The sequence below is a fragment of the Morus notabilis genome, unplaced genomic scaffold, assembly GCF_000414095.1.
Source record: "Morus notabilis unplaced genomic scaffold, ASM41409v2 Scaffold100, whole genome shotgun sequence".
NCBI classification, from domain to species: domain Eukaryota; kingdom Viridiplantae; phylum Streptophyta; class Magnoliopsida; order Rosales; family Moraceae; genus Morus; species Morus notabilis.
Window position 1 is genome coordinate 53946 of NW_010361820.1, and position 24200 is coordinate 78145.

At 31.7% G+C, this 24200-nt stretch overlaps 2 protein-coding genes across 6 annotated transcripts; one reads left to right on the forward strand and one right to left on the reverse strand.

Moving 5' to 3' along the window:
* Window positions 1-11575: 11575 nt before the first annotated feature.
* On the reverse strand, window positions 11576-13638 carry LOC21408265 (40S ribosomal protein S13). Its single transcript, XM_010100617.2, has 5 exons — window positions 13514-13638; window positions 13339-13411; window positions 12272-12410; window positions 11984-12170; window positions 11576-11805 (listed from the first exon to the last, which is right to left on the reverse strand). Exons 1-5 carry the CDS (start codon window positions 13534-13536, stop codon window positions 11772-11774), a joined length of 456 nt encoding a protein of 151 aa, XP_010098919.2. The 5' UTR covers window positions 13537-13638; the 3' UTR covers window positions 11576-11771.
* Window positions 13639-15847: 2209 nt separating this feature from the next.
* On the forward strand, window positions 15848-18875 carry LOC21408266 (tRNA 2'-phosphotransferase 1). 5 transcript variants are annotated; one of them, XM_024167321.1, is made up of 9 exons: window positions 15848-15982; window positions 16249-16418; window positions 16715-16828; window positions 17019-17166; window positions 17378-17467; window positions 17885-17939; window positions 18073-18195; window positions 18377-18433; window positions 18556-18875. In XM_024167321.1, the coding sequence occupies exons 2-9, from the start codon at window positions 16348-16350 to the stop codon at window positions 18678-18680; spliced, it is 783 nt and encodes a 260-aa protein (XP_024023089.1). In that variant the 5' UTR covers window positions 15848-15982; window positions 16249-16347; the 3' UTR covers window positions 18681-18875. The 5 variants fall into 5 exon arrangements, with proteins under 5 accessions (XP_024023089.1, XP_024023092.1, XP_024023090.1 ...); XM_024167324.1 differs by having other exon boundaries at window positions 16252-16418; XM_024167322.1 differs by lacking the exon at window positions 15848-15982 and adding an exon at window positions 16039-16120 and having other exon boundaries at window positions 18556-18874.
* Window positions 18876-24200: the final 5325 nt, after the last annotated feature.

Consider the following 24200-nt stretch of genomic DNA (forward strand, 5'->3'; position numbering starts at 1 on the left):
ATTATATGATAAAATAATAATATTAGAGTTATTAATATAATTAGAATATTATTTGTTACAATATTATTATTATATTATATTATATTACGAGTCTGAATTTTAGATTGAAAATATTTTAAATTTTAAATTTTATTAGGGGTATTATGAGTACTATAAAAGTTTTATTAATTGTACTATGTTGATTCCCGCACATTTTAAAAGTTAAAATTGTCTTTAGATTGTTTCTGATTTTATTTGTAGATTCTTAAAAAAAATTTTAAAAAATATTTTTAAAGAGATTTATCAAATATTAAAATTAACTTTTACTATAAATAGAAGCTGTTTTTAGGAGAGAAAAGTTATACTAAACTAGTATGTGTAAAAAACCTTTCGAAAATCTTCTTTGGTCAGGTGCACGGTCTGGTGGAATTAGTCGGTGTGTACAAGTTAGTCTAGACACCAATTGATGAACAGCAAAAATATTGAGTACCAATAATTATTCTCCTTTCATTATTCTTATTTACGTATTCAAGCAGAAGTAATAAAACAATCATTCGGGCAATATCATACACGCCAACATTGAAATGGGCAAATCTCTCTTTTTTTTCCCTTTTTTTCACTGTTTTTGCTTGATTGATCATGTGATTGTTTCTGCAGGCCATTCGTACGTGGCCCCTCCTAAAAGCTTCATGTGAACTACTTTTCTTTGTGTTTTTTTTTTTTTTGGTTTTGTGAATCTTAGGTGGATTTTATGGTGTTACATTTTTGAGTTACAGTGATTTGAATGTAAATTTTAAGTTATAATTTAAGTTAAAGTTATAACTTGAATTTGTATTTGGATGTGTACATTTGAGTTATGATTTGAATTAAAAATCTATTTGAATTATATTTAAATGGGTCAAAACTTAAATTTGTATTTATATAGTATTTTAATAAAAACTCAATGGTAATGAAATATTTTAATAAGGTATATGGGTAGAATTTTATTCGTCTCTTCGTTGTGAATGTATAGAAAAAAATCATCTTAATAGGAATTAAAATGAAAAAGTTATGACGTTTTTAAAAATATAAAAAAATATTGTTCATTAACTTGAGTTTAAAAACTTAAGTTGAAGGGAAAATTTGAACTCAGATTGTAGCCCTAAATTCAAGTTAAAACTCAAATTCAAACTCAAATTTTATAAACAAATATTGAATAAAATTATAACTTGAGTTCAAACTTCTTTTAAAATTTGTTCCAAAAGAACAAGCCCAATATTGTCGTTTATGTGAACTTGAATAAGAGCTTCCTTGTTAAGCCTGTGAATCAACAATGCATTTTCTTATATGGGAATAGGCAGAATGGGGTATATTTTTGTGGGGACAGAGTAAAGATAAAAAAAAATATTCTGCACTGTTCTAATTTTTTGGTGAAACTTGAACAAGAATCTTGTTTCACCACATGTACAATGAAATTTTAGGTCTCGTTCAATACGTCGATTTAAGTTTTAAATTCTAGATAAGATGTGACTTTATGTGAGAGTTTTTAACTGTAGTAGAAAAAATTATATGTGACTTTTTATGAGAGCTTTTAACTGTAGCAAAATTGAAATTGAAAATTCAAATCGGTAAAATAAACGAGACCTTACATAACACCAATTATAATAATAATAAATAGTGGTAAAACACGTACACGCACGCGCACAAGCATCAATTAGTTTAAGCTTGCCTAATCAACTAAGACCATGTTCATTTCACCGATTTGAGTTTAGAATTTGAGTTTTACTACCGTAAAAAGTTTTTAGAAACAGTCACATCTAACTTTTTTACTAAAGTAAAAGTTATCACATAAAGTCTCATCTCAATTTGAATTAAAAACTCGAATCAGTGAATTAAACGGGCCCTAAGGCTCCGTTCATTTCACCAATTAGAGTTTAGAATTCAAGTTTTATTACAGTAAAAAGCTCTCAGAAACAGTCACATTTAACTTTTTTATTACAGTAAAAAGCTCTCATATAAAATCACATCTAAACTCAAATTAAAAACTCAAATTAGCGATCTAAACGAGCCCAAAACACATGGCCAAAACTCATTCGGCTTGTTCTTTGGAGTAAAAGTCAAAAAAAGTTTGAACTCAAGTCACAACTTTTTTCAAGTTCATGTTCGTTTGTAAAATTTGAGTTTGAACTTGAGTTTTAACTTGAGTTTGGGGCTAAAATCTGAGTTCAAGTTTCCCCCTCAACTCAAGTTCTTAAACTCAAACTCAAGTTAATAAACAATATTTTTTCTATTCTTAAAAACGTCGTAACTTTTTCGTTTTAATTCGGATTAAGATGATTTTTTTTCTATGCGTTCACAACGAAGAGACGAATAAAATCCTACCAATATACCCTATTAAAATTTTTCATCACTATTGAGTTTTTATTAAAATACTATCTAAATATAAATTTAAATTTTGACCCACTCAAATATAAACTAAAATAGATTCTTAATTCAAATCATAATTCAAATATGCACATTCAAACACAAAATTAAGTTATAACTTCAACTCAAATTATAATTTAAAATCAACTTAAAATTTACACTCAAATCACCATAACTTAAAATACAATTGAATAAGCTCATTATAACTTATGATCAGCCAAATAATAGAAAATATAAACCCCATTTCTATCAACCTTTTTTGTCATTGTTTTTCTCGTATATTTCCCGTTCAAAATTTGAAATATTGTACGTAGCCATGATGAGAACATTACATCATTTTCCATATTGAAGTAGACTGCTCAAGTACTCGTATATATTCTTGTTGAACTGTTCACTTACCCAGTCTCAACTCTCAAGTGGGTCTCTCTGTCCATCGGTCTCAGCTTTTAAACTTATCGTCAAAGTATTTCTTTCTCTGCATCATGAAAAGTTTAAAAAAATAAAAAAAAAACTAAAAAAAGATAGACCTTTTGAGTAGATAATTTTTACAGCGAAGACAGCGATAATTGATCAGAATTCTGCAGTGTTCTCTTTCTACCAAAAAGAAAAAAGTACAGATAAATAAGAAAGACAAATTCCTCGCTTTAAATTTTGTGTCCCACTTCACTTTTTCGTTGGCAAACACCTCCGCCACCCCTTTTTTAAATCCTCGCTTTTTTGTTTTGTTTTCCTCTTGGCACTGTGAAATGCATGACTGAACAGAGTCGGACCAAAACGCGCCAAGCTTTAAAACCTCTTTTATATATATATATATACATATATATACATATTAGTTTAGACACGTGCATTATTAAGTTGTGATTAAAATTTTTATAACGAAGAATATGAATAACAATATATAAAAAAACAAAAAAAGAAAAAAATTAGTAAAAAGTTTAAATATAAATAGTAGTCTAAGACCTTAAGTGAAAAGCTTATGAATTGATACATGAAACATTCTAAATAATATGGTAACAAAATTAAAAAAAAAAAAAAAAAGAGTTGAAATTTAAAAAGAAAAGGAAAAAAGTAAAGCGCTTAAAGCTCACCATTTTAGACTACAATGAAAGTACCGACATTAATAAAATATGTGTACATATATATATAGGAGTTAAAACTAAAAAAGAGAGGAAAAAAGTAAAAACACCTAAAACTCACAATTTTAAGCCACACTTTATATATATTTAGGATAAGGATTTATGTTTTAGATTGGATTTAAGATATTTATATAGTACGTGCAATGCACGTATTGAGCTGTGATTGAAGTTTTTCTAACGTAAATTATGAATAAATTATAAAAAAAAAAAAAAACAAACATTGATTATGAATAAAAAGAATTAATACAAAAAAAAAAGTATTTTACTTAGATATTCAAAAAGGGGAAAAAGGGTTATTAGCATAAATAGCTTATGAAGATATGCATTGTTCTGGTGAGAAGTTGATATTGAAAGTTTAAGAAATCTATGAGAGAGTGTGATGAAGTTCATATGGAGAGAAAGTGAAAGAGAGAAAGAAATGAGAAAAGCTAGGAGTATATTGAGGGTGAGAGATTATAATAGATGAATAAAGCCAAAAAAGAAAAGAAAACATAAAAAAAGGATAAATAAAAAAGGAAACATAAAAAAAGGTAAAGTATCATATGTAAAATATATTGGTAGATAAATAGAGTTAAAAATATAATTAAAAAAGATAAAATATGAAATTAATGGAGTTAAAAAGAAATAAAGATCTAAAGTGGTTTAAGGATAAAAGACTATAGTAGATAAATGGAAGGAAAAAAAAAAAGATAAAAAAATAAAGTAAAGCACAGCAAAAGTAAAAAATAAAAAAATAAAATATGAAACTGTTAGAGTTAAAAAGAAATAGAGATCTAAGTAGTTTAAGGGTAAGAGATTATAGTAGATAAATGGAATATAAAAGGAAAAGAAAATAAAGTAAAATAAGCAGAAGAAAAAAAGAGAAAAAAAAAAGAGTAAAAAATAGTGTAAAAGAAATGAAAAGAAAAGCAAAAAATAAATAAATAAATAAATAAATAAGAAGAAAAAAAGAAAAAAGAAAAAAGAAAAAACTAAACCGCACCAAAACGGTGCGGTTTAGACGACGAAAGAGCACATAGGCTCTTTTATTATATAGTGATAGTGATATATATACACATATATATAGCTCAACAACCTCATAAATAAACGAGTGATCTACCAGAACCTGGAAATTTATGGATTCTTTTGCAACTTTAGAGATGGAGTTTGTGATTCTTGTTAGGAGTTGGCAGAAATATTAGTGCCTCTTAATTAGTCCATTCTTTTTTTTTTAAATATTTCATTAATTAACAAATCATGAAGCTTACAAAGAACTCAATACAGACTTGATACAACAAACTAAAATCAGTAAATTCGTTAGCGTTTTCATATAGAGATCTAAGGTCCAATAATGGACACAATGCCTCGTTCACTTCGCGGATTCGAGTTTTCAATTCGAGCTGAGATGTGATACTTTCTGAGAGCTTTTTACTGTACAGAAAAAGTTGATGTGATATTTTCTGACACTTTCTGAGAGCTTTTTACTGTAGCAGAAAAAGTTGATGTGATATTTTCTGAGAGCTTTTTACTGTAGAAACCTAAAACTGAAAACTCGAATCGGTGAAATGAACGAGACCGAACACTTCTCTTAGCTCATTTAATTCTCTCTCAACAGTTGGCTCTCCCGAAATAGATGTAGCAAAACTCTCTGTAAATACCGATCTCTAAAAACTAATATTCTTCTAAATCAAGCTCGCCGAAGCTGGAGATCTGACTAAACACATAGAGAATATAAAACATAACACAAAACCCACACGAGGTTATAGCTTGATGGGGGAACACAACTAAAAACAACCAAAGTCCACACATATCTAGTGATTTATGGGGAAAAATAAACACCAACACCGACAGAAATACTATCTTTATTCCACGAACAACTAAGAAAAGAGAAGAAAATACCAACACGGACTTTAACATCGTGTAAATCGGCCGATGTAGAATGTGTAGTTATATTTTAGAGACCAACTAATCAAAGACGCGCTTCCGATAACCGGCTAGACTATTCTCCTTCTTTCCCACTCTCTTTATAAAATTCTCTCCCACTAGAAACCCTAGTCCATTCAATATAAATCATCATAATCTCATGGATAACTTACTTATTAAACGGCTAGATTATTATGCTAAAATTAAGAAAAATGCTGACCAATCCGCAGCACAATATTCTCTCCATTATTACTCTTTTACAACTTCTTTGTGCAGGAGAGAGAATATGTCACGTGCAAAGTTTGAAGTCACTTTAACATCGTCACGTCTTTTGGAAAAAACGAGACGAGAAAACAGAAACCCAAAAAAGTGACCTATTTGGAAAATAGTCGAATTGTTCATTATTTGGGGCGGGGACCGAGGACAGACTTTTCCAAGAGTTAGTCACAACTTTTTGTTTGGTTGTATTTTTAAGTTACGATACTTTGAGCGTAAATTTTAAATTAAATTTGAGTTATAACTTAAAGTTGAAGTTATTATTTGAATTTGTGTTTAATTGTGTTACATTTGAGTTATGATTTGAGATCCAAATTTTTTTGAGTTTGTATTTGGGTGAGTCAAAAAACTTGAGTTTGTATTTAGATAGTATTTTAATAAAAACTCAATGATGATGAAAAATTTTAATAAAGTATATGGGCAGAGTTTTATTTATTTTTTTGTTGTGAACGCATAAAAAAATCATCTCAATCAGAATTAAAACGAGAATAGAAAAAATATTATTCATTAACTTGAGTTTGAGTTTAGAACTTGAGTTGAAAGCAAAACTTGAACTTAGATTTTAACCACAAACTCAAGTTAAAATTCAAGTTAAAACTCAAGTTCAAACTCAAATTTTATAAAAGAATATGAACTTAAATAAAGTTGTAACTCGAGTTTAAATTTTTTTTGAATTTGGGTGCATACGAACAAGCCTGTCTTTAACAAGTGATATATATGGAGAGTAGTGTTCTGGATAATAGTTTTAAGTATGGCTATTCACCTATTTTATTCTTGCTTGTAAATTAAACCTAAATTTTCTTAAGAAACACCGTTCTTTAAAGGGTGAATGAATGAAGTAGCAGTAGTGTTGTTCACAATGTGATTCGGTCCCAAACAGTTTGATTTTCAGACCACACTAGTAATAATAGTTTTTAAAAATTTAGACCGGATCAGGTCATTTGTAAGATGAGACCGGGCAGGACAAGATCGTTTACAAATTGTTCAGTCTGGTTAAACCGCAGTTTTAACAGTTAGTATCTGTTTTTCTTTTTTCTTTTTTTTAAAATAGCAAAATCATATGTTACATATGTTGGTTTTGAAAACGATTTTCTATGCGGAGGCGCGTATCTAGCGGATCGTGTATAACAAAAATATTTAATAAACTTTTGAGATACTTAGCGAATGATTAAGTCGATAACTTAAGTTTTTTGACCACGAACGTTCCTCGCTCCAAGCTTGTTTAGAGTACCTGAATCTTCCTCGTCAATTCTTTGAATCTACAAAGACGTGTGTGTGGACACACCTAAAACAAAACGGGATTAGCAATTAAACACTCAAGTTTTTCACAAATATCAACACATGCACGACGTGAAATTGGGGAGAAAATTTTCCTCTTCCTCACTCTATAAATTTCGGCCACTTATGCTAGGGAGAGAAAAAATTGTGTTCTCCAATTTTTTGCAATATCTATTTATAGAGTAGTTGTCAGACTCCCAAAAGGAGTCTAAACTTTATCTCTAAAATGAAGCTTGATAATTATCTCCCACTTCTATTTTATTTTGGAAACAAAATCCCCTCTCTCTTATCCTATAGGGCCGGCCACCACAATGAAATACACCCCTGTGGTTGGCACAAATTACAGATAGGGAAGGAGGAAAAATTCTCCTTTATCTTGCAGTCCAATTTTGACTCAAATTCAAATTTCAATTAAAGTCCAACTTAATTTAATTTGAATTTCAATTGAAAAACTTATCAAATAAGTCAATTGGATAACTTAGAAAGTAAGCAATTAAATCCCATAGGGATTCTCACAGTGCTGGGCGTGTACACCATGTGGACTCTTTCACATGTGTGTTTCAAAATTCATATTTAAATAATAACATTATTTAATTTATAATTAATTCTCAATTAATTATTCTTGAGCGTTCTATTTAGAATTCCATAATTCTAAAATTCTCATTTTGCCCTTAGTGTCTTGTAGAATTACAAGGACGATGGGGGGACTCATGAACCTTAATTCTGAGCACTAATAAAATTAATAATTAATTAAAACTTTTTAATTATTTAATTAATTCTATTAATTCTAAAAGTTACTCCACCATAAGCTTGAAATTGCACTCTCGTAATTATAGATATAATTTACTTCTAAACTGCAAAGTGTTCATTTGATATAACCATTACATATAGATCAATCCTCCACAAATAATTCATAATTAGAGCTAGGTGAAATTCGTTAACCTCACTAATTACATCTTTATCCTTGGGTACCATTGATTTTCTAATGGACAGGGACTTATAAAACAAATTCATGAATCGAAGCTCCTACAAATCTAAGTACTGAATTAATCTTCAAGAGAATTATTTATCTGCTTCTTTCTTAAGAAAGAATGGATTCTATCTCGTATATTAACATTCTCGGCTACTTACTTCATCATATCTCCAAAATACAAGGAATAATATTCAACGTATCAGAATCCGTACCGAGTGAATAAAAAAACACAAATTCATAAATAAGAGTATGCTAATAATTCATGATTAAGATCATTCTATATATAACCATTGGTAGTCTTAATTAGAATTTCTATATTTAGCAGAAATTATCAAAATTTCATATTGTGTCTGTGTCTCAGTTCCACACAATCTCATCATGCGTAATACACTTATTCAATATCTCATTATATTGACAGTGCGGATAACACCATCCATTTTAAATGAGAATGACATGTATTAGTAATGTTTTAATTAAAAATTCTGAACTTTAATTAAAGTCATTACGAACATTGTTTTGATTATTATCTTTAAATATTATCCTCTCGTATATAACACTTATTCATATAAATAATCATGAAATTTTCAATAATATTCATAAAATATTCAATAATATGTGCACATAAAATAATGAATAAACTCTTTTATTAAATAAATAATAAAGATCTTATTATATCTCATGCGTTTAGGACACAATTCCTAACAACATAATGCATATCATCTTCTAAAATTAGTATCGTAAAAGTTACAAATAACAATAATGTAGTTCTAAGCAAAAGTCCATAACTATTAACAAAGTCCATAACTATTAACCAACGACATGCAATTCAAAGCAAAAGTCCATAACTATTAACCAACGACATGCAATTCAAAGCAAAAGTCCATAACTATTAACCAACGACATGCAATTCAAAGCAAAAGTCCATAACTATTAACCAACGACATGCAATTCAAAGCAAAAGTCCATAACCAGTAATATTACAGTCATCAAAAACCAAAAAGTAACAAATAATAATAATATGCAATCCAAAACAAAAGTCCACAAAGGTTGGATGGGTGCAAACGGAAGGAGTCAAAACTACATAGTTTGATAAAAATGCTCAAAGGCTTTCTTTTCATTTTTATTTTTTTGAATATATATGCTCAAAGGCTTTATTATTTTTTTGAATAATAAAAATGGTATGCTCCGATTTTAAACCGTTTCTAAATAGTTCCTACATGGAATCGGACCGGCGGTCTAATACTGTCCTCCGATTTGAACCAGACCGTGCGCAGCCTTAAGTAACAGATTTGAGGGTGGCAATTAAAATAAATAGTAAATATTAAAATTTTTTTAGTAAATATTAGAAAAGTTTTGATTAATATGTTAATACACTACATTGCTGAAAATGCCCTTAAAACCTTCCAAATATGACATCTCACATATTCTTTCTTTTCTCACTTCTTTTCTCTCTCTCTCTTCTAGTGACTCTCTCTCCCCTCATCCTCTCTCTCTCCTCCACATCTCTATAGTCGCTCTTTCTTTCTCTATCGCCCTCTCTCCGCTGCCTTTGCTCTCGCTTGCCTTCTTCCCTCTGCCGCCCTCCCTCTTTCTCTCTTTCCCCTTGTGATTTGCAGATCTCCCACATGTCAGCACCATTGTAAACTTTAATAGTCCAGCGTCGCGTCGATTCTACCGTAATTGAGTTCACGATTCCGACAGTCGCTTCCCCCCCCCCCTCTCTCTCTCTCTCTTCCCTTGCGGTCTGCACGATCTTCCACATGTCGGCACCATTGCAAGCTTTAATACTATAGTGTCACGTCAAGTCTACCGTCACTGGTTTCACGATTCAGGCAGGTTGTTTGTGAACTAGAGGAGAGAGGGGGGAAAATAAGAGGAAGGAGAGAGAGTGTAATGACCCGCACATCCGCTTGGTATGATATTGTTCATTTTAGACATGAGCCAGCACAATTTACTTTTAGGCTTTACCCTAAAAGGTCTCACATCATTGGAAGGTAGTGTCCGTCCTTATAACTAGGACCTATCTCAATTATCATGCGATGTGGGACTGTACAGCTTATCCTTTCTTTGTCTTGTGCTTCAAGGGATTAATAATTGTCACAAAGAGGTATTTCTTTTTGGATTTTTTAAAATTGTTTTTCAAGATCTAATATTTCTTTCATTTAATTACCTAATGTGGCATTTAATTAAAAGATGTTATTCTCTAGTATTTATATTCTTTTAAAAGGGATACTCTTAATTCACATGTTAGACATGTCTTTTGGGCTCAAAGCCCTATAAGCTCATGGACGATAAAGCCCATTACTATTTCTGCATTACACTTGTGATCTATTTGATTTGTGGATTTAAATCACAATTCATATGTTTTTTCTTTTATTTTACGGAGTTTTCTCTCATAAAAAATTTGAGAATTTTTTTCAACCTTAGAAACAACCGAACGATTAATTTACCTAGACACATTTCTTCTTTATTTTTAAACAATTACACTTTTTAATAAGAAAAATACAATTTGGCCCAACATTACCATTTGAAAAAGGCTAGTTCAAACTTTATTCATGATATCTTCTCAGAAAACTTCAATATTGTGCCAACTCAATATTGTGCCAACTCGTTGTTTCTCTCTTGCTCTGAAAAAAAAAATACATGTAGAGAACTTTTTTTACTCTTTAGCCCGTTTAGTTCGTTTATCTGAATTTTTAATTCGAATTGAGATGTGTCTTTATGTGAGAGCTTTTTACTGTAACAAAAAAGTTAAGAGGATGTTTGGTTGGAGGATTTAAACCATGATTTGAATCATGGTTCATGGTTCGTTACAGTATTTTCTCTCACAAAAAATACACGTAAATCAAAAATGGTTCTAATCACATGATTCTAATCCATGAACCAAATGTCTCCTAAATGTGACTGTTTCTGAGAGTATTTTATTGTAACAAAACTCGAATCGATAAAATGAACAAGACATTTATCTCTCTATCTCTTTTATTAATATTGCCTCTTTTTTTTTTAAGCATTAGAAAGTGAATTAGAAAAAGGATATGCCTTTTTTCCTTTCCTAGGTAATGTTTTCCAAATCATCCTATATAAGTAGTATATTCCAATACTAACCTTCCAAAACTAGTATACCTCTTACTCACCCATGGACTCGCGTCTTTGGCCAAAACCTTATGAGAAATTAACATGCCCCTTAACTCGTCTTTTAGTTTTGTATACTTTTTGAATAAACTTAAAATGCAGGGTACGAAAAGGTAAATAACCCAAAACGGAAACATTCATAAAGGAATTCCAAATCAATTTTGAATGAAAGAAAAGTTAGTAGAACGCCAAGGGGTTGTTCTTTTACAACAAAACTCAAAAAAAAGTTTAAACTCAATTACAACTTTATTCAAGTTCACGTTCTTTTAAGTTTCAACTTTATTCAACTTTATTCAAGTTACAACTTTTAACTCAAGTTATAACTCAAATTCAACTCAAAAACTACACTCAAGTTACACTCCAAAAGAACAACCCCTTAATTACCTAGAAAGGTAAATATCAACAGAATAACAGATTAACCGTGTATGGCGTGAACTGTTGGGGTATTTGATACCATATCATGCGTCTACTATACGATGAGAAAACCTAAATGAAATTTGCAAAAACATAATTTATCACATTAACAAAAATCCATTGCCAAGAATTTGATGCATAAGTTTTCTTTAACTCAAAGAAAAGAGACGCTAAGATTAAGTATCAAAAAATAGGAAAGACAAAAAGAACAAAGTCTTTGCTCATCCAAAAGTTACATAAACAGAACGACCAAAACTGTCACCAGTCCTATTTCTACCTTAAGCCACAAGAGTGCTGGCGGTAGTAGATTCACTGCAATAAGAGAGAAGAAAATAGTAAGCCTCTAGAGACAATAAAGCAAGCAGTATCTCTCTCCACTACTGTAATCCTTAACATTTCAAAACTAACTAGAGTATTGGAAAAAACATATTCACATTGAAAATATAGACTTTAGACCAGATATTCACAATGAAACAAAGCAAACACTCACTATTTCCACACTGGTGGAAGCTTCTTTGTCTTCTTGTAGTAGCGAGCTAGGCGATGGATCCTGCTCTCAACCAGAATCAACCTAAACTTGGAATCTTTGTCCTTCCTGTTCCTCTCCAAATGCTTCCTAATTGAGACAGCCTTCTTGATGAGATGGTACAGATCCTCGGGTATCTCGGGAGCAAGACCTGAATACAGCGTAAAATGGAAAAAAAAAAAAGATTCAATACACAGTCATTAGTCTTAAATTTAAACCACCATATGGAAAGCGTAGGAACAAGAAATACACCATGAGCCTTCAGGATACGCAATATCTTGCTCCCTGTGTCGCTCTTCACTTGGGCAATGCCGTGAGAATCACGAAGGATGACACCAATTTGAGAGGGAGTCAAACCCTTCTTGGCAAACTTGCAGATGTTCTCATCAACCTGAAAGGAGGAATCCAATCCAAAGTTCATAACTAAACCACAGTAATTGAAAACTTAATTTAATTGCAGTCGCAATAGAGTCTTAATGCGGGCCTTGAACATTTAAGTAAAAGATCAAGATAAAACCGGCAAGAGTAAGTTTCCAACCAAAAATCTCTAGGAATATCTGACGGATTTATCATTTATCATAATCTTCCATTTCCAACAAAGAGAGTAATATGCTTGGTACTAGTATACAGTAATTTAAGCTATGTCATAGACAGGCATGCAAATGATTCTCCTGCCTTCGATATAATTTTCACAGAAACAGGAAAAATCAATGCATGTAGGACTAAATAAAATCTAAAGGGAAGCTAAGATTTGAAGTAATCATTCATCCAATTAAACGAAAGAGGAATTAACTAATGCCGAAGCAATGATCTGACGGATTAATCGTAATTTGCCAGTTTACGCACAGCTACAAGAAGACAGCAATTTAGCTATCTCATAAACAGGCAGGAGGCATGTAATTGATTCTTCAGCCTCCAGTATAATATTGGCGTAAGTGCTAAAAAAGCAATGCATGTAGGACTGAATAAAATCTAAAGGGCGCCTAAAATTTGACATAACAAAATCACTGACCAAAGTTAAGCCAAAAGAATTTGAATACCAAATGCCAGTTATGATAAAAACAAATGAAGCAACAGCTCACATAAACCAAATTAAAGAATATAAAAAACCCCCCAATCAAATGAAAAAACAAAAACAAAAAACAAAACAAAACTTCCAAATCGAATCAAGAGACAAATGCACCAAAAAAATAATAACACCCCACCACTTATGATCTAGTAAAGGTTCCTAAACGGAAAAAAAATATATAAATTTCAAAACTTTCTCTAAGACTCAAATAGTAAAAAGCTATTAGAGTTCGGGATAAGGAGAAACTCACATCCTGGGAAGAGATCTTCAACCAGCTCGGAGGAGTCCTCTTGTACGGAAGAGCTGAAGCAGAAATTCCCTTACTGAGCGAAAAAACAAAGCGATTAAAGTCAGAAAAATCGAAGCTTTGTAGAAATCTTGATTGTAGTCTAGGGATAGTTTAATGGGAGAAAGATCGTGCGAACCCTCGACTGTGCATGCGACCCATGGCGACGGCCTGGCTGTCTCTGTGCCTCTGTTGGTTGCCCTAGCTAGCTTCGCCTCTCCGCTTCTGCTCTGAGAATCCCTAACCTATCTATGATGGAGAAGGAGATGGAGGCTCAGAACGCTAGGGTTTTAAGAAAAGTTTTGGCTATTTGCATTGGCGTCCTTGGGCTTTTCCACTTACTTTTTGGGCTTCGAGGGCTGATTATTGGGCTTCCACTTGGCCCAGTAACTCCGAAGCGAAGTGTTTGACATCATGCACTGACTATCGGCCCTATATGTGGCCCAATATAAGTTGGGTATGCCCGGGGAAAATAGTAGAAAATAGGCCAATATGAAAAGTTTAAGAAAGTATATAGGCTAATTTTTAGTTATAAAAATTAATAGGTCATAACTTGTTAAGTTATGGCCCATAACCAGATAAGTTATAGACAAACTTGTTAAGTTATGGTTCATAGCCAGATAAATTATGGATAAAAACCATAAATAACTTGTCAAGTTATGGTTCATAACCAGACAAGTTATGAACAAAAACAGTAATTTGGCCTATTTATTAACTTATGTAAATTATTGGCCTATTAATTTTAATTCATCTCAAGTCTTGGCCTATTTTTATCTTTTTACATGGGTCAAGATTTTTACTCTTTATCTCTTAATTTATAATCTTTTTAATTAAATAATTATACTAATAAAAGGGTATTTATTAAGAGTAAGGAGTAAAAATCTAGACTCATGCACTATTAAGAGTAAATTTTGTAATTTTCTTGAAATAAAAAGGAGTTAATTACATATATGTTTATTTTTCAATGGATGAAAAAATATGTCTATAAGTTGTGATATTTACATATAAGTCTATAAATTAATACGTAATCACATTTTTATCCTTTATTAAATACTTTTAAAATTAATTATATCAATTCATAACCACCCACATAAATAAGGGTATATTGAGAATGATCATTTTGTATAAAGACTTCTTCAAAATAAGGTCTAATCAGGCCCAAATCGCACGTGGATCACCCATTGTCAAACTGCATCACTCGTCATGTACAATAAGCGGCACTAGTTTGGGTTCTTTTCACATCTGTAAGGTTTGTTTGTTTTATATACTCAAATTTAAATTATTAATTATTTTACATATTTAAATTTAAATTATTGATTTTATTATGGTATTTTTTACTCATAAAAAATTTAAACTTTAAATGTCAGAATCAATAATCATCATTTAAGCCTTATTCTACAAAAGCGAAATGTCTTGCCCGCGAAGGTGCAAACCATTTGGTATGTACCCCTTGGTGAGTGAGAGAATAAAAAAACAATAACGAGAAAATACGTATATTTAATTAATCATCAAAGTATGTACTAAAAATAAACACCGGGACACTTACTAAAACTAATAAAATAAACAACTAAATTTTAAATAATCCTAAGACATAAAAATAAACGAATTCTAAAACGTAAATATAACTTTAAATTAAAAAAATATTAAAATTATCTAATTATATTCCTTATGAAAGATATTGTTAAAAATGTGTGTAGATAATGTGTTGCGTTGTGTCTAGAATTTGTACAAAAATAACTCTGATTTGATTATTTTTTGGAAGTGTTTTCTTGATAGTATTTTCAAGTTCTAAATTGTTCGATTTTATCACCTGTGGTGGTGGTATAGAGACAAAAGACGATACGTCACGATTAGATGTGTAAGTTTGAGCTGCATAGCCTGAAGGAAAATTTTGAGTTGAGCCGGCTCGACTTTAAAAGATAGAGGGTCAGCCTAACATGGCCTTAAGCATAAAAAATTTAGGGCCGGCACCGGCTCGGCCTGAAATTTAATAAGATAATTTTCAAAACAATCTTTAAAAATATGATGTTTGGGTCGGGCCAGGCCGGCTTTAAAGGAGAGAAGATTGGGCCAGCCCGGCCCTAAGCTCAAAATTTTTAGGGCTGAGGCTGAGCTAATAGTAGCGGATATCGGGTTAGGCTAAATTTACAACTCTAGTCACGATTTGTCAATTCTCATTTTTGTAAGGTTGAAATTTTGTCTCTCATTAGTTAGCTAATATAACTTGTCATAATGTAACGAAAGTAGGGATGTTCTTGCCATTTAAAATTGGGTTATTTACTTTGTTTGTACCATGTGTTTTAGATTTATTAAAAAAGTGTCCTTAATTTTTGGTCTCATAAAAAATATGTCATCATATTAAATTTAGCATACGAATCTATGACTTTTATTGGTCAATAATCTATTTTGACCTATAAAATACTAAAAAAGTTTATTTTGAATGAAAAAAATAGTAAAAATATAAGAGAAAAAAAAAAAAAAACTTAAAAATCCTAACCCAATACCCCATCCCCATGGCAACCACAATCGCCAAGCCCTTTTAAATCTTCCCCCATGTCTATATACACGTGGGAGGAAACATAAATATCCAGAGATTAATTATGGAAAGGTAGGTCTTTCATGTGTTATTTTGATGGATTTAATTAATTTGGTTTGCTTCGTAGCAAAAATTAATTTAGTTTGGAGGGAATTAGAAAATTGTTGAAATTTGGGGAAATGGAGACTGTCGTGTGAAAAATTGTTTTAGGTGAGCGTTTTTTGTTCCTACCCTAAAAGTGTTTGATTAAATGCCCCAGTGAACAAATTTTCTTTTGTTTTCAATGTCCCTTATAGTTTCATGTGTTAATCTGTTTCTTGGGCGTCTTTGACGTACAGCAGCACAAGAATTCTGCGCTACTGCCCTCTTCTTCTTCCACGTGCCCTTCTCCTCCTCCTCCTCTTCCTCTTCTCGCCATTTCTCCTTCTTTCACTTCCATGGACAACAATGCTAATACCAGCAGCACCAATACTTCTTCATTCGCCTCCTTTGCTCGTTCCAATACAAGGTTTTATTTTATATTTTCTCTGTAATATTTGTAATTTATTTCAGAAAGATTGTCTCTTTCTTAGTTTTTATTGCTGAAAAACGATGAGAGATTAGAGAAGTTGAAGAAAGTAAAGTTTTTTTTTTTTGGCGGTTTCTCATGTCAATTTTTGATTTTCTGAGCTTAATTAATAGGCTTTTTTCGTTAGAGTTTGTTTCTGATTACTATTCTTTTTGAATTTGTTGTGGATTCCCCGCAATTTCTACGACACCAATGAATAGGGATTTACATGCTGGTTTACGGTATTGAATGTGCAGTGGTGGTAGAGGAAGAGACTTGGAGATGAAAAATGATAGACAGAGATCGAGAGGGCGTGGAAGCGGTGGCAGAGGCGGCGGTAAAGATAAGATTGACGCACTTGGTAGATTATTGTAAGAACTGAGAACTTAGATTACCTGTTTATTACTTAGTTACTATGATCTTGATAAATTAAGACTTTGAAGCAAAATATGGAGGTGATTAGTTCCTTTCTATAGTTTCTTTTGTGCAGTTGAATTGCAATGATATTGTTGTTTTTTCAATTTACCCTCAAAATTTTAGGCTCAATTTAGTTTTTTCCAGGACACGAATTTTGCGCCATATGGCTTCTGAACTGAATCTGAATATGCGGAGTGACGGGTACGTGAAGGTTAATGATCTCTTAAAGCTCAATTTGAAGACGTTTGCCAATATCCCATTAGGATCACATCCTGTTTATGAAATTAGGGAGGTTAGTGTGTTAGAGTTTCTGCTTTCTTTACTCTTTTATACTATTTTTTAACATTACCGAATAGTAAAAGCGTGAACATTTTGTTATTGATCATAATTTACATATTTCGAAATTGTGTGATGTTTGGGCTGATTTAGTAAAAGTGATTCTTCTGTTAGTTATTTATTTCCTTTACAAACTGTCTCAAGGAAAAAGTTAAAAACTATTTCAGGCGGTCCGGAGAGATAACAAGCAGAGGTTTAGCCTCCTGGAAGAAAATGGAGAGCTTTTAATACGCGCAAACCAAGGTCACACGATAACGGTGATATATCCTTTTAATCTTCTTTTGAACTTGATTAGCAAAAATCTTCTTTTGAACTTGAAATAGCAAATCCATTTGACAGAATACCTTTTTGTTTAATTACGGTTAACTTACGACTAGAGCACTATATCTGCTTCCTGTTCAGCAATCTTGAACGTAAAACATGTTGTTGTCATCCTTTTCAACTGCCTTGTGTAGGTAACCTTTCAATTTGAACTTCTTGTTCTTGGTATAAATGTTATAATGTTGCATATGTTGCTTTGAAACAGATGTTAGCCTAGGATTACCTGTATTTAGTTCTTTTCCCCATTTGTTTATGATCGTCATTTTGCGACTGAGCATCTAACTTTGTTAGCCAAAAAAGCAACAGTAGCTTGCACCAAAAGTTTTATGTGAATTTTTGTTCGAAACTTGCAGGCAGTTGAATCTGAAAGACTATTAAAGCCCATTCTTTCGGCTGATGAAATTCCAGGTGCTTTTTTTTTTTCGGACTCTTTTGAAATTGTACGTCTCCAAAGGAGAGAAAACCATTAACCATATGTCGTTTCTTATTCAAATGACCTTTTTGTTTGCTTAATTGTTTTTCTCCTTCCTTCTGATTTCAGTGTGTGTACATGGAACTTATAAGAAGAATTTGGAATCCATATTAGAGTCTGGTCTAAAACGCATGAAAAGATTTCATGTGCACTTCTCTTGCGGCTTGCCGATGGATGGTGAAGTGATTAGTGGTAATATAATCAATAATTCTGTTTTTGAATATATTTTAACTTCTGAAAACACCCCTGGGTGCACCCTCTTAATTCTTAAAGGATGTTTAATTATGAACAAGAGGTTGAGTTGTGGTGCTTAGCACTGTTGATGCCCACAAGCATTGTTCTTCAGATTGTTGATGTGATTTTTCATTTTCAGGCATGAGACGAGATGTAAATGTCTTGATATTTCTTGACGTCAAAAAAGCTTTGGAAGGTAAATAGTTTGTAAAGGATAGAGCTTTAAAATCCAAGATACCGCTTTTGTCTCCGGTGTTTGTTCATCACGATGCGAAATGCATGCCTAATTTCTAATTGTTGCTTTTAAATTTTGCACAGAGGGAATGAAGCTCTACGTCTCCGACAACAAAGTAATACTGACTGAGGGTTTTGATGGTGTTGTACCTGTCAAGTACTTCAAAAAGATAGATTCATGGCCGTCTAGACAACCTATTCCTTTTTGAGCTCTTGGGTTTGACCAGGAATGGTCGTTTTGTTTTCCCTTTTTCTCTTCTTTTTGGTCCCCGGAATGGTCACTTGATTAACTTTGGGACGATGAAATAAAGCTGGTTCCTTTTTTCCATCATAGATGTATATTTAGCTCTTGAATTACATAGTGTATGCCTCCTTATCAACGTGGCATGGAATTTGATATTGTTCCCTTGGAAGTATATGCATGTACTTATCAGTTCCTTCAGTGATTTACTCTGAATCTTGATCACACAAATCATAGAAGTAGTTCCCTTTCCATTCACATGGAAATATCATAATATTTTCAATTGATTAGAAAAAAAAAAAAAAAAGCAATTTTTTTGATGAGTTACCAAACCCACATCATTTAGAAATGAGAGAACTTTTGAAACTGCTCACTATTTAAATGCAACAGATCTGAGTATACAAATGTAGTTTCAAACATTCGATATAGAGGAGGTTTTTTTTTTTTTTTAATTGAAAAAGTTTCTTTTCTTTGATACATTTTTGTTAAAATAATTTTTTCAAATATTTTATAAATACGTTATTATCCATCCGAAGAGTGTCATGGGCGTGAATGCAAAAAATTCACTCTTCCGTACGCCTTAACAATTTTGCAAAGCTACACACATGCATTTTATTAACACCGTTAATGATTTTCTTGTTCTCCTCTGGTTTCTATTAATTTAAATTATATGAAATTCTGTTTCGTCTATCATATTCATATATGTTTCTATTCTTCTATGTGTTAATTAACACATGCTAAATTAATTAATCAATTACGCTGAGTATTCCTAACTTCTAGACTTCTATCATTTGACTAGTTTAAGGTACGTGTGTAGTGTGTCACATTATAGGAAAATTGATATACATGAGTTACGTGAAGAGATGTTAAGACACTGTTAAAAAATTAAGAAATATTAAAATATAGGACAAATTTTATAAATTCTCTTGAACTTAGTCACTTGTATCAACATGCTCTTAAATTTTAAAACGTGCATGTTGTGCCTCCTGAATTATGACATCTCTCCAAGTTTTCCCCCAATGTTTGATTCCGCTAAATTTTTTAACGGAATGTTTATAAATATCCTTGAACTTTGTTTTTTGTGAAAACATGCCCCCTACTTATTTTGCTCCTCGAATATAATTCTTTTTTTTTTTTTTTCATGTAAGGAGGCTAGCTATGAAGAAAGGAAGTACATATATTAAATAATTTTTTTTTGTGCAAAATGCTTATATTAATTAATTAAGTTCATATATGATTGAACTTCCAAATAGATCACTGTATGTACTATATAGTAGAAAATGATACATACTTTCAACTTGAATTTCCATCTCTTTCTGAATTCTAATGAAATTTAACGATATATTGATGTAAGACTTCTTTTCTTGCTAGAAATTTAATGACATAAGATTGCTCTCCATTTCAGTCCCAAGAATTGATTTGTTCTAAAACATCGTTCAATAGTTAGGTAAGGTGGACGATAGCCACTCGGACCATTATTTTCATATATATATATATATATATTGAGGAAAAAGATTGGAATTTTATTAGTCAATTGTCAAATCAACAAGTACAGAAGAGCTAATAAAACTCAGTGAAGCACCTATCCAAATAAAATCATCATTCTGAGAACAAACATAATTAACTAGTGAACTACAGAATTTCCTCGTCGAGGTATGTAGCAAACCGTGCCACTATTTGCATGTCAAAAAGTGTCATGAACTTCTTCAATGGTTGAAGCTTCAAGAGCTCTCCAAACCAGAGAATTAATGGCATTAACAATATCGATTAAGATTCTATTTATTTTATCGATTTGAGTTTAGAATTTAAATTTTGTTACAGTAAATAATTCTTAGAAATAATCACATCTAATTTTTTTGCTACAGTAAAAAAATTCTCACATAAAATTACATCTCAAACTCGAATTAAAAACTTAAAATCAACAAACTAAACGGATCTTAAATTCAACTCTAACTCACCTTGCCTAACAAACCTCGTCCTTTCCAAACCGCCGGACACTTCGCAGCACCGGGACTAATATTTCCAAAAAACTGAATAGCTGCCTCACCAAGCACGCGTCCTCACTCATCACAGACACAAATACCAATCCCAGAAAAATTTAGATGGGGTTTGATAGCAGAATCAATATTTACCTTGACAAAACCAGGCTGTGGAGCTATCCATCTCTCACAAGTAGTCTCCCAAACTTTGGCTGGCCCTGTCAAGAGCACATTTCACTTCTCTCACACCATATCTAATTTAATAATATATGAAAGAACCAAAACTTTTATAATAGTAGTCTTTTATGGAGTTGCCACACGGCGCTCTCTTCTCTTTTTCTATTTTTTACTTTTTTATATTCTTTACATTTTTTTAAATATTTGTTTTTTTTATTTTTTTGTTTTGTAAATTTGTTAGGGTTTAATTTTTATTTTTCTCACTTTACTCTTATGAAAATAATTTTTTTTACTTGTGTTTTTATTTAATTTTTTTATCAATAGTTAAAATAATTTTCTTCAAATATGTCTCTACTTAACTATTTTCGTCTAATTCATGATGTCAAAAGTTATCTTTACACACATTTTTTTTTTCATTTTAACTTTTTAAATGTTTTGTTCTTTTTTTATTTATTTATTTTATGAATTTTCACTTTCCTAATTTTATTTTTTTTGTTACGTTTTTTCTTATTTTAGGCCAAGGGCTTTTTTATAGTTTATCATAAAGTGCAAATTGTTTCACTTTCACAGCCTTCCAAAACAGACATTCAATAATACAACTTATCATTTCTTCACTTCAACATCAATATGACAACAATTAAAACACAATAAAATACAAGAAATTTTGTCATCAAACATTTTTGCATTTTAAGCTTTTCAATTTCAGCTTGCATTCTTCAAATTTCATCATCTTTCTCACCAATTATCGCTTATAAGTTTTCAACTTCACCCTCTAATCATGAAACATCTTCATCTGTTCGATCGAACTTCTTCAGCAATCTTGGCAGAATTTCGTTCATACTAGGATCAATCCACCTTACAAATCCGCAACCCCTATTACATTCATCCTGGTGAATCACATAAACAATGTAAACAAAACCCAAAATTGAAGAAAGGTAACTCATACCAATTCATGAAATCCACAAACCTTTCAGAATTGCGATCACATAGGGATGATTTATTTTTTTCCCAATATTTTCACTTACATTTATACATTAACCTTGTATAAGCAACATCCCCAAAACCATCTTCCCAGATTTAATTGGGTCCTTGCCGTCTTCACAACACAATCCAACTTACAATAACATCTTGGCTGCACTCTAGTCTCAACCCCCTCATTACTTTCTCCTTCCCATCATCTACATTTCGGCCCAATACTTACAGAGTCGTGTGAACCCTTTTGTCCTCTGGTACTATTGCTGGCTGCCATTCATGAACTTAGGCAAGGTGGAATGACCCAGGGCTGCACCTCTTCCCGTCGAATTTGGGCAAAATTAGAGAGGGCTGAGAAGGGGATGAGAAATGGGAATTAGGGCAAAATTCATAAATGACCACGAAATAAAAAGGGAACCTAAAAATGGGATGAGTATATAGGCAAAATCGTCATTTCATATTACAATAAAAATTAAATGCCTCACAAAAACAATGTAAACAAAACCCAATAGAAGAAAGGTAACTCATACCAATTCATGAAATCCAAAAACTTTTCAAAATTGCAATCGCATATGGATGATTTTTTTTTCTCACTATTTTCAATTACAATTATACATTAACCTTGTATAAGCAACATCCCCAAAACTGTCTTCCCGGATTTAATTGGGTTCTTGCCGTCTTCACGATACAATCCAACTTACAATAACATATTGGCTGCACTCTAGTCTCAACCTCCTTATTACCTTCTCCTTCCCATCGTCTACATTTCAGCCCAATACATACAGAGCCGTGCAAACCCTTTTGTCCTCTGGTACTATTGCTGGCTGCCATTCATGAACTCAGGCAAGGTGAAGTGACCCAAGGCTACGACTCTTCTCGTCGAATTTGGGCAAAATTAGAGAGGGTTGAGAAGGGGTTGAGAAATGGGAATTAGGACAAAATTCATAAATGACCACGAGATAAAAAGGGAACCTGAGAAGGGGATGAGTATATGGACAAAATCATCATTTCATATTACAATAAAAATTAAATACCTCACAAAAATAGTGTAAACAAAACCCAAAATTGAAGAAAGGTAACTCATACCAATTCATGAAATCCACAAACTTTTTAGAATTGCAATCGTATAGGGATGATTTATTTTTATCACAATATTTTCACTTACAATTATACATTAACCTTGTATAAGCAACATCCCCAAAACCGTCTTCCCGAATTTAATCGGATCATTGCCATCTTCACAACACAATCCAACTTACAATAGCATCTTAGCTGCACTTTAGTCTCAACCTCCTCATTACTTTCTCCTTCCCATCGTCTACATTTCGGCCTAATACTTACAGAGCGTGCGAACCCTTTTGTCCTCTCGTACTATTGCTAGCCGCCATTCATGAACTCAGGCAAGGTGGAGTGACCCAGGACTGCGACTCTTCCCGTCGAATTTGGGCAAAATTAGTGAGGGATGAGAAATGGGAATTAGGGAAAAATTCAGAAATGACAACGAAATAAAAAGGGAACCTGAGAAGGGGATGAGTATATGGACAAAATTGTCATTTCATATTACAATAAAAATTAAATGCCTCAGCGACTTCCACGGGTCACTTAACGTTCAAAATTTAACAGAGGGGACGAAAAAGGGAGACGCGTGCTCATGGCGAATTGTTCAGGAGAAAATTTTATTATTTTTAAACTTTATAGGGCATTTTGGTAAAACGCTAAAAGTTTAGGGGGGACAAGTGTAATTTGTCCTTTAATTTTTTAACGACTATTTATACATCCAGTCTAACATCTGACATATATAAAAACAACCAAATGAACTTAGCTCGTAAGAAGACCACGTGTTGGCTTCATTTTTCTTATTTTTTTGTTAAACTTTTCCTTTTTTCCTCTTTTTTCTTTTTAATTTTTTAGTTTTTTCTTCTTTTCTTTTGCCTATTATATTTTTTATTTTTCTCCAGTAATATTCTTTGACAGTTGTTTTTTACAATATTCTTTTTTGAAATACTTTATTTTTTCTTATTTTCTTTTAATTAAAATAAATCCTTTTAAATATATTCTTCTTCTTTTTTTTTTTTTTCAAAAACTCCTATATAACTTTAATACTTTTTTTTAACTTTCCTTCTTTTTATCTTTTTTTTATTTTTCTTCTTTTCTTTTGTTTATTGACATTTCTTTTTGTTTTTCCCCTAACCATTTTTTACCTTTACTTTTTTTTTAATAATATTCTTCTTGGAAATACTCTTTTTCTTCACTTTCTTTTAATTAAAATAATTCTTTTCAAATGTCTTCATACTTAATTGTTTTTTTATTTATAAAAACTCCTATATAACCTTAATTCTTTTTCGATATGATTTTTTAAA

What these genes read in the sequence shown, in the direction of transcription:
- LOC21408266 (XM_024167321.1), top strand. Translation starts at nt 16,348, where the DNA reads ATGGACAACAATGCTAATACCAGCAGCACCAATACTTCTTCATTCGCC. An exon ending in TTCGGCTGATGAAATTCCAG is followed by an intron (nt 17,940 to 18,072) that starts GTGCTTTTTTTT and finishes TTCTGATTTCAG; the next exon opens with TGTGTGTACATGGAACTTAT. An exon ending in CGTCAAAAAAGCTTTGGAAG is followed by an intron (nt 18,434 to 18,555) that starts GTAAATAGTTTG and finishes AATTTTGCACAG; the next exon opens with AGGGAATGAAGCTCTACGTC.
- LOC21408265 (XM_010100617.2), bottom strand. Translation starts at nt 13,536, where the DNA reads ATGGGTCGCATGCACAGTCGAGG. An exon ending in GGTCGCATGCACAGTCGAGG is followed by an intron (nt 13,412 to 13,513) that starts GTTCGCACGATC and finishes TTTTTCGCTCAG; the next exon opens with TAAGGGAATTTCTGCTTCAG. An exon ending in GCGTATCCTGAAGGCTCATG is followed by an intron (nt 12,171 to 12,271) that starts GTGTATTTCTTG and finishes CGCTGTATTCAG; the next exon opens with GTCTTGCTCCCGAGATACCC.